This window comes from Lepisosteus platostomus, chromosome 26 (genome assembly GCF_059453375.1).
Source record: "Lepisosteus platostomus isolate fLepPlt1 chromosome 26, fLepPlt1.hap1, whole genome shotgun sequence".
In the NCBI taxonomy this organism is placed as follows: domain Eukaryota; kingdom Metazoa; phylum Chordata; class Actinopteri; order Semionotiformes; family Lepisosteidae; genus Lepisosteus; species Lepisosteus platostomus.
This window is the reverse complement of record NC_142636.1, coordinates 721,767-732,441: the sequence shown is the minus strand read 5'-3', so window position 1 is coordinate 732,441 and position 10,675 is coordinate 721,767. Positions and strand designations below refer to the sequence as shown.

Here is a 10,675-nt window from a genome sequence, read left to right as displayed (position 1 = left end):
GGGGTTAAGGGCCTTGCTCAGGGGCCCAACGGAGTAGGATTTTCTGCCGGCCATGGGATTTGAACTGGCAACCTTCCGGTCACAGGCGCAGATCCTTAGCCACAGAGATCCTTGTCTTGATCCTTTTGGATCCCAGGCTGCTCATTTGCAAATGAGTTTTGACATTAATTATAGTGACTATAGCAATGAGGTGGCACTGTGGTTCACAGAGCTGGGGTCCTGGGTTCAATTCCTGGGGTGCAGTCTGGATGGAATTGTATGTTCTCCCTTCATTTGTGTGGATTTCTTCCAGGTGCTCCAGTTTCTTCCCACAGTCCAAAGACATACAGTACTAGTAGGTTAAGGTGGAACTACAGTCCCAATTTTGCAGACACAAAAGTATTTAATTTCAGTCACAAAGTAAAATCATTGACATTATAGAAAAACTTTACAAACTCAAAATTGAGCACAAAATCATGAATTTTGTGAAAGTACTGTAAGTTACGCCATGTTGTAACAAATTCGCATTCAAGTTCCACACAAATTACGATGTGATGCAGCCCTTCCTGCTCACTAATCACTGTAATGACTAATGCAATGTGATGTAGGAGAGAAAAGGTATAGGTTATGCAGCAAACATTTCACTGCAAAAAACGTTCCATTCCAAGGTTCTTTATGCAGAGTTAACAATGTAATATTATTTATTGGCAAAAACGTAAAAAAGTTGAGAGCAATATTTCCATTGGATTAAACGAGATGTATTCACAAGCCTGCTCCTTTACAATGTCACAGGGCCACATCAGATTACAGGAAGTTTTGCTGCCTCGTTCTGAATCGCAGAACATGGTAATTCTTTAACCTTGAAATGTAGTCTATTTTGTGATGTAAATTGGAGGTTTTACAAGTTATTGTGTGTTCCCCTTTAGATGGCTTCTGGGAAAACTGGCCTCAACACTGTATTGGATAAGGCACTTGGAAAACAGATTCATGCGTGGACCACAGCAATGTCCCTTTACTGAGAGCCAGCAATCAACGGATGTGTCTGATCGTGAATGGTTTTCCCTGTTGTTTGTTGTATTACTCGGTGTTGCATTTTAAGCTGTGCATGAGGCAGGACCCGGAGGCTGCTGCTTCTGCTGGGATTGAGGAAGAGCTGAGCGCCATGTAAGGCAAAGACACTGCGTTCCACTTTATCAGGTGCCTGGAGTGTAAGAGCTGCAGATAATATTGAGTCACATTAATCCCAACATATTTCAAATATTATGAAAATTAAATAAATTAAATCAAATAACTTTCATTAAAAAAATCAATCACACTTTACCTTGCTTTTTCAGTTGTTTTAAAGGAAAATTGATGCAGAGAATGTGTGAATACTACTTTTTGATGGTTCCAAGGCCAATGTGACCTGTTCTATTGCCTGCTAATTGTACGTTCCAGGTTGAACAATTATTTTTAGGAGGTCAAGGTGTATGAATGATAAGAACAGCTTGAAATTTATTTTCACGGTCGACACATATTTTCACAAGGGAAAAAAACTGAAATAACCACAGTTACGCAAACACCAGTCCACCAAAAAAAAATCATTTTATTAAAACAAGGTAACATTTTTTTTATCATCATACGGACGAACTGTGCTAAATATATTTCTAAAAAGAAAAAGCAGGACGTGAGTCGTGAGCCAAGATCATGACTCTTTTACTCTTCTTCACATCAGTTTTCATCTGTGAGGAGGAGGAGGGGGATGTGCTGATGTGAAGAAGAGTGCTGACACTTGGGGATGCGCCTCTGTGCCGGCCTGGGGGCAAAGCGCCGGCCGCAGTGAGGGCAGGGCACGTAGTCGGGGTTTGGATTCGCGGGGGGCTGGGGCAGGTTCACAACCTTCCCTCCTTGCGTGATCACCTGCTGCACCTCCCTGGCCTATTTGATGCTCCGAATGAAATCCTCGTGCTTCTGCCTCCAGTTGTTCTTTCTCAGCTGGGAACAGGAAATGAAACCAATGAAACAGCTTCCAGAAAAAGTCCAGACTAGCACTGCGTACACAGTCTGGTCGCAAACCATTCACAAGGCAAGAAAATATCAATACAGTAATAACTTAGCTTTCTGGGCCTACCTTTCATGTCATTGGGTAGAGAGTACAATTTAGTTATGGTTTTGTTTCCCGTGAGTGCTATTTGCTTGATATCTCATGTAGATTTTTACAACAGAATTCAGAAGTCACTAAGACCCATTTATTCTGTCTGGCAAATGTGCCTTTGTGGCAGTTTTTCAGAAGAGTACTTCATAAAACACTTATTTATTGTTTACATTGATTTATAAGCTGAGTCTGACTCTAGGAGAAAACAAGGGAAGCTTGGAAAGAGTTTAAGGATAGCCCTTACCACGATTGGCGGTCTAACCTTCTTCTTATGGATGTATGTCTCCAGTTCTGTTCCCTTGGCCCTGTGCTTGAAAGAGTCAAAAACCTTCCTCTTTGAATTCTGAAGCTTCTTGCAGATCTTGCTGTGTTTCTCCAACCTCTCTACAGCAAACTTCCTGTGACACAGTTCACAGGGCACCAGCTGAGGGTTTCCACTCTGGCTATTCTCATATGGAAATTGCTCAGCGGTAGGGCACATCAGACTTGTAGGGGACAAATATCTGTTTTCCACTGACAGAGTTTGTTCATCCAGACATGCGGTGTTATTTCTGAAGTGGGCCTGCGCGGCCTGTGCCGCTGACACGTCACTTTCAGGGAGCCTTGCTTTCTTGAGGTACTTTCTCCTTCCACAGGGGACGTCTTCTAGCCCACGGCTGCAAGGCCTCACTTGACGTCTCTCCTGATGGGAAAGCGCAGAGGGAAAGTGCGATTCTGTGCATCCGCCGTCTTCCATTGGAGAACCATAATCAAGGTTGTCTCCTTTGAAAGGAAGGGCTTTCCTTGGAGTGAAGGCTTTTTGCTTCTCCATTCTGCAGGTCAGAAGAGGCACGGCCTTAGAGCGGTGGTTGGCCCACGGTCCTCTGGGGCGAATCTCGCTCTGCCTCACCTGGAGTGTCTTCCTTCGGGTCAGGAGTCCTCTATTTTCCCTTCCGGCCACCTCTCTGGAGTCTTCCATCTCTCTCTGAACCATCCTCAGCTCCTCCTGAGCTCTAAAGAGCTTCGCCTGCATCATGGCCTCCTTCTGGCGAATCTCGTCCTTCATCATGGCCTCCTTCCGGCGCATCACATCCTGCAGACTGGCCTCCCTCCGGCGATGCTCCTCCTTCAGCGCGGCCTCTGCCTCGGCCACTTTTCGTAGCTCCTCTTGCAACTGAAAGTGCTCCTTCCCATTGGCATGAGAAGGGCATTGCCCTGGAGGGGTCGCCACCATGGGGAGGACAGTCCTGTCCTTAGGTTTGCGTACTCTTGAGTCCTTCCTGCCCGGCCTCTCGCAGGGCCTCTCATGACCATCCTGAGGCGGGGTGGGGGCAAACAAGGAATCACTCTGTGCTTCCGGGCGGTCCACAGCCGGAACCTCACCAGGGCCGGAGACTTTCCTGTTACCCATAGGCTTCAGGGGGTAAGACCGATCATACCCCACAATGTTCTTCTCGGGGCCCTGTTGGGTTTGGAAGCGATAGCTGTTCCCCGTCTTCTTCTCCGCAGCGTATTTGACTTATTGGAAAGATTTTCTCATCTTCTGTAGAGCCGCCTCCTGCCGTCGATTGTATATGACGATAATTTTTTTCTCCTTTTCCTGCATCAGTTTCTCTTGGAAGGTGTCCTTCAGAAGCTGTATCTTGGGAGGCGGGCAGTACGTGGAGATCAGATCCTGTCGCCTTAAGGGCGCGGGTCGATTCGAGTCTGTGTCCTTCGGGGAGGGGGACAGAGCACCAGGCTTAGGACTGGGCTCCATTGGCAAATGAGATATGAGCTTTGTTTCCCAGGTATCTGGAAAAGGCAAAAATGGCAAATAAATTATATCCTGCAGAGTCTAGTATGGTCTAATAGAAAAGAATAAAAAAAACAATTCAGGAAACACACAACTTTTTAATATTAAACCTAATGGTGTTGAATGCTGCATGCTGACTCAGTAGGAGACAGATCCTAAACATAAACATTATAATAAACATTTGTTTCCCAAATAACATTCTCAATGTTCAGAATGCTTAAAGTCATGAGCTTTTTTAAAAATGTTTAACTGAAACCTGGAAATGTACTATTTCATTTCAAAGCTTGTATTATATCTATGATATAAATGTTTTTTATATAAAATTAACCCATTATGCAACAGGGGTTTGAGCAAAAGTCACTGTGAATAAGGGAATTTATCAATATTAATTAGCCGTTTCACTACATTATAGATAGCTGAAGGATTATGATACAGTATATCAATTTCGCTACAAATTGACAAGAATATTTGATGACACTTACCAAACAAGTCTCAAACAGCGGAGAAATAGTTCACCACGACGATAGCAATGCAATGTTTGACTGCATCTCCCTATGTGATATATCTGTATTTGGGTAAATACAGATCACGTAATTCAGGGAGCACTGTTACGTCAGGTCACCAACCATTATTACGACGCTCATATGTCATAGAGCTCCTTAGGATGTTTGTATAATCTTTATCCAAATTTTCATATGGCCGCAGTTACGGCATTTATTTTACAGTTAATGTAACAGGATGTCATTATATTTTTCTGTCTTTATGGTGGCAGACCACTTAACTAAATCTGAGTAGGCGGTTTCTACAAATGGGTCAGATAAAATATTAAATATACAGTAAAAGCTCACACCTATTCATACCCTTTATGTACTGTATATCTACAATTACGTATACTGTATAATACGATAACTACCATTACAAAATGGCTCCCTTTTGATTTGAAGTGGTTCTTTTAAATAAGTAAATTGCAATCACTTAGCCTACATCTGAGCTCCTAATTCATCGCGACGACGGACTGAGACTCCAGTTGGATTTGTGAGAAGTAAAGGGGTGTGCCTGTTTTAAAACCGATTCATACGTCTTAAACACATGGACATTGATAGCAGTCTGTGTTATATAATTTATCTTTTTATTTTATTTAAATTTAAGTATCACATACACATTTTCAAAGTAACTGTACCCCTTTTAATTATGATCCCCATCGCTCACAGCTCCGAAGCTGAGACGAGGGCTACTTCAGATGGGATTTCCAACATTTCTCTCTTAGCTTGTATACCGGTGGAAAGGAGAGCGCTCTTAAAACGTGTTGATAGAAAGATTGGGATGTATTTGCAGTCTAGATATAGTTTTTTTAATGTTCGGAGCCGCCACAGATTCATTTTCTTACGACTGCTTTTCTGGATGACAATAACAATGCAAACGATGGTGTTAAGGCGAGGCTGTGCCTTAAGGCTCCTCTGCTTACAATGTTCAGCGCGTAAATCGCAAACGAGCGCCTTCCCTTACGATGAAAATGCAGAAAATAAGACCACGAGATTTAAACCTACGGCTTACAAATTTATGCGTAAACACTAAAACCGTATCTTTAGCAAAACTGGCGAGACAATGTGTTTTATCATTTAAAAAAGTACTGGAAAATAATTAAAGGTTATCACGATAAACAGAGGTTACTGATCTACTACTGTACGCTGTGACCAAAAATGAGAGTCCCCCGATCCTCGCAGCCTTCATGCTTTGGTCTGGGCCTGGCAGTTTTTTTTTTAGGATAATGGGGTCAAGTTAAGAAATTATGCAAGTTTCTAATCAAATCCAAGGGCGCCTCGATCTCCTAAACATCTTTAGAAGGCCGACGGACCACACTGCACGGTCCGGGTCCGGGTCCTGACCCGGTTCTGGATAATGCCAGCTTAAAGTGAAAAATTCTACTGTACATATTATGTTTCTTATTATGGTATATATGTATAATGTGGCGGGACCGCGTCACGAAGCTAGAAAGAAAGTTATCCGCCATTTTTATTTTACCTGCAATTGAATTTGCCATTAAAATCATTATTAATACCGCAGCTGTTAAATTACTAACCTAAAAGCGTTCAGATACAAAAGCACTTGAGCTGTAATGTTTATATACTGTTGGCCCGATGACCTACTTCAAGAAGAATTGTTACATAGACCGCCAAGGACTGTCATCACACTTTACGTCATAAAGCGCTTTAAAACTTTTGACAAGTTCAACACCTCATATTTTGTACTGTTTATCGTGGTAAAAGCAACTCAAAGCAATTATAAAAATGATCGAAAGGTAAAAATACAAGCTTATACGAGCTGTCATTTTAACATTTATAACATATATTTAAACAAAATATATATAATCTATTTGAATAAAATAGAAAAGTGTTCTTAGTCTTCACTTAAAAGCTTTTAGAAGCTGCCTTTCTGACAAGAGAGTTCTGTGAGTTCCACAGTCTCAGTGCATTAAAGTCAAAACCAGTTGCTTTTTATTTCCTGTTTTACGACAGAGCAAGGAGGTTGTCCACAGACCACTGTGCACCTGCAGGCTGATATGGGGGGTAAAAAGTCTAGAAGTGAGTAAATAAGATTTTAGCACATGTTCTAAAACAAACCGGACACCTCTACAGCGATGCCAACACAGTGATCTGAGCTCCTTCTTTGAGTTAAATCCTAGCATCTGCATTTTTTACAAGTTGTTGCTATGGCAGAGCATGACCAGAGCATAACAGAAACCACCCATTTTCTAACCGCTTCATCCAATTCAGGGTCAGGGGGTCAGGGGTTGCGGGGAACGGGGGAGCCAGAGCCTCAGAAAGTAATAAGCAGGAGATACCTGGGACTGGATGGTAGTCCAATGCAGGGAAGACACAGACACTCACCAATTATCCCAGAAGCCAATTAACCTACCAGTAGTTCTTTGAAGTGTGGGAGGAAGCCGGAGCACCCAAAGCAAACTCATGCAAACATGGGGAGAACATACAAGCTCCATACAGATAGCACCCCAGGTCCAGAAGTGTACCCAGGGCCTCAGCACTGTGAGCTAGCAATGCTAAACGCTGGGCTACTGTGCATGCTAATTTCTAGGCATCAGGTGATCAATCAGGTAGTGTTTCTCAGATAAAAGGACACCAGTAATTTAGTATGAGATTCAAATTGACCTCAGAACAAAAAACTGTATAACTTATGTTATATAACTTATGTATAACTTACTACAGCATAACTGTCTTATTTGGCTCTTGTAGAAAATATTAACAGCATGCCTATTAAACATACAGTATCTAGCAATCAGCAATCAAAATAAAAACATTTCCAAACATGGAAACTGCCCAGTTAATGAAGCATTTCAAAGACATTAATCTATTCAATAATTACAGTTTTAAGTAGATAACAGATTTATATTCAGATTACGAAAGTATCATAACAACGGCTGCTTGTGTAAGGAATCCATGAATACCACTGTACATGAGAATTCCACACCTATTTGTAATCAATACACAAAATCCTATTGAATTTCAGGTACTTGTTTATTCAGCATTGCTTGACTCCGCGGACTCCTTGTTGTTTCAATATTCTAGCAATAGGACTAATCGCCAATACAGTGCCGTTGTAATCTATTCCTTCTGCCAGCAGAGGACGGTATTCGCACAGCCCGTTCAGGATAAGATACGGTCCTCGCAGTTCACAGTACAACTGGCCACAGCCGTACTCGGAATATGCTCTCGATAACCTCGTTTAGTTTAAGTACGGCCGTATTTCATATCAACCCACAGATGCATTGCATAAACACTAGAATTCTGGTTGTACTTAAATTGACCTTATACGTTTTGGATTATGTTTAACCTTCTTCAATTTCTTCAACCATATTTTGAGATGATTACGTTTACAGAAGCAAATATTATTCAGTGCTTTTTCTTCACTCCTTTAATCAAACCCACATTTCTATAAGGAGGGCCATTGTGAAACTCCCCAAAGTGAGCTGAATTAATCTTTTATTCTTCACACCTGCGAAGTCATTCCTTCATTGTGTAATATGAAGGCCTTTCATTATTCACGTATACTACAACATCTGAAAATAATGGGTCTTGAAATAGTTGAATGAAAGAAAATCCTGAATAACTCCTCCAAATGCGTGTTACACTTTCATCAAGTACACACACTTTGAATGTGATGAACTATAAAAAGTTATTTTAACCATACCCAATGGAGCTCGGGAGTGCGATTGCATACACAATCATGTTTTCAGTGTTTGGACATCAGCCGTACATCAGAACAATCATTTCACTAACACAGCTCCGTGTTGAGTGATATATCTGTATTTGGGTATATACGGATCATGTAATTCAGGGAGCACTGTTACGTCAGGTCACCAACCATTATTACGACGCTCATATGTCATAGAGCTCCTTAGGATGTTTGTATAATTTGTATCCAAATTTTCATATGGCCGCAGTTACGGCGTTTATTTTACAGTTAATGTAACAGGGTGTCATTATATTTTTCTGTCTTTATGGTGGCAGACCACTTAACTAAATCTGAGTAGGCGGTTTCTACAAGTGGGTCAGATAAAATATTAAATATACAGTAAAAGCTCACACCTATTCATACCCTTTATGTACTGTATATCTACAATTACGTATACTGTATAATACGATAACTACCATTACAAAATGGCTCCCTTTTGATTTGAAGTGGTTCTTTTAAATAAGTAAATTGCAATCACTTAGCCTACATCTGAGCTCCTAATTCATCGCGACGACGGACTGAGACTCCAGTTGGATTTGTGAGAAGTAAAGGGGTGTGCCTGTTTTCAAACCGATTCATACGTCTTAAACACATGGACATAGATAGCAGTCTGTGTTATATAATTTATCTTTTTATTTTATTTAAATTTAAGTATCACATACACATTTTCAAAGTAACTGTACCCCTTTTAATTATGATCCCCATCGCTCACAGCTCCGAAGGTGAGACGAGGGCTACTTCAGATGGGATTTCCAATATTTCTCTCTTAGCTTGTATACCGGTGGAAAGGAGAGGGCTCTTAAAACGTGTTGATAGTAAGATTGGGATGTATTTGCAGTCTAGATATAGTTTTTTTAATGTTCGGAGCCGCCACAGATTCATTTTCTTACGACTGCTTTTCTGGATGACAATGACAATGCAAACGATGGTGTTAAGGCGAGGCTGTGCCTTAAGGCTCCTCTGCTTACAATGTTCAGCGCGTAAATCGCAAACGAGCGCCTTCCCTTACGATGAAAATGCAGAAAATAAGACCACGAGATTTAAACCTACGGCTTACAAATTTATGCGTAAACACTAAAACCGTATCTTTAGCAAAACTGGCGAGACAATGTGTTTTATCATTTAAAAAAGTACTGGAAAATAATTAAAGGTTATCACGATAAACAGAGGTTACTGATCTACTACTGTACGCTGTGACCAAAAATGAGAGTCCCCCGATCCTCGCAGCCTTCATGCTTTGGTCTTGGCCTGGCCGTTTTTTTTTTAAGATAATGGGGTCAAGTTAAGAAATTATGCAAGTTTCTAATCAAATCCAAGGGCGCCTCCATCTCCTAAACATCTTTAGAAGGCCGACGGACCACACTGCACGGTCCGGGCCCGGGCCCTGACCCGGTTCTGGATAATGCCAGCTTAAAGTGAAAAATTCTACTGTACATATTATGTTTCTTATTATGGTATATATGTATAATATAGCGCGACCGCTTCACGAAGCTAGAAAGAAAGTTATCCGCCATTTTTATTTTACCTGCAATTGAATTTGCCATTAAAATCATTATTAATACCGCAGCTGCTAAATTACTTACCTAAAAGCGTTCAGATACAAAAGCACTTGAGCTGTAATGTTTATATACTGTTGGCCCGATGACCTACTTCAAGAAGAATTGTTACATAGACCGCCAAGGACTGTCATCACACTTTACGTCATAAAGCGCTTTAAAACTTTTGACAAGTTCAACACCTCATATTTTGTACTGTTTATCGTGGTAAAAGCAACTCAAAGCAATTATAAAAATGATCGAAAGGTAAAAATACAAGCTTATACGAGCTGTCATTTTAACATTTATAACATATATTTAAACAAAATATATATAATCTATTTGAATAAAATAGAAAAGTGTTCTTAGTCTTCACTTAAAAGCTGTTAGAAGCTGCCTTTCTGACAAGAGAGTTCTGTGAGTTCCACAGTCTCAGTGCATTAAAGTCAAAACCAGTTGCTTTTTATTTCCTGTTTTACGACAGAGCAAGGAGGGTGTCCACAGACCACTGTGCACCTGCAGGCTGATATGGGGGGTAAAAAGTCTAGAAGTGAGTAAATAAGATTTTAGCACATGTTCTAAAACAAACCGGACACCTGTACAGCGATGCCAACACAGTGATCTGAGCTCCTTCTTTGAGTTAAATCCTAGCATCTGCATTTTTTACAAGTTGTTGCTATGGCAGAGCATGACCAGAGCATAACAGAAACCACCCATTTTCTAACCGCTTCATCCAATTCAGGGTCAGGGGGTCAGGGGGTCGCGGGGAACGGGGGAGCCAGAGCCTCAGAAAGTAATAAGCAGGAGATACCTGGGACTGGATGGTAGTCCAATGCAGGGAAGACACAGACACTCACCAATTATCCCAGAAGCCAATTAACCTACCAGTAGTTCTTTGAAGTGTGGGAGGAAGCCGGAGCACCCAAAGCAAACTCATGCAAACATGGGGAGAACATACAAGCTCCATACAGATAGCACCCCAGGTCCAGAAGTGTACCCAGG

General features: G+C 41.3%; 1 protein-coding gene across 1 annotated transcript; it reads right to left on the bottom strand.

Moving 5' to 3' along the window:
• Positions 1 to 1,544: 1,544 nt before the first annotated feature.
• LOC148639361 (uncharacterized) lies at positions 1,545 to 4,006 on the bottom strand. The gene is made up of 2 exons (XM_088620673.1): positions 2,358 to 4,006; positions 1,545 to 1,953 (listed from the first exon to the last, which is right to left on the bottom strand). The coding sequence occupies exons 1-2, from the start codon at positions 3,501 to 3,503 to the stop codon at positions 1,897 to 1,899; spliced, it is 1,203 nt and encodes a 400-aa protein (XP_088476799.1). The 5' UTR covers positions 3,504 to 4,006; the 3' UTR covers positions 1,545 to 1,896.
• Between the last annotated feature and the right edge of the window lie 6,669 nt (positions 4,007 to 10,675).

Coding starts and splice junctions, on each gene's coding strand:
- LOC148639361 (XM_088620673.1), bottom strand. CDS start 3,503: ATGGGTAACAGGAAAGTCTCCGGCCCTGGTGAGGTTCCGGCTGTGGAC. Junction 1,954..2,357: donor AGGTTAGACCGCCAATCGTG/GTAAGGGCTATC, acceptor TCCTGTTCCCAG/CTGAGAAAGAACAACTGGAG.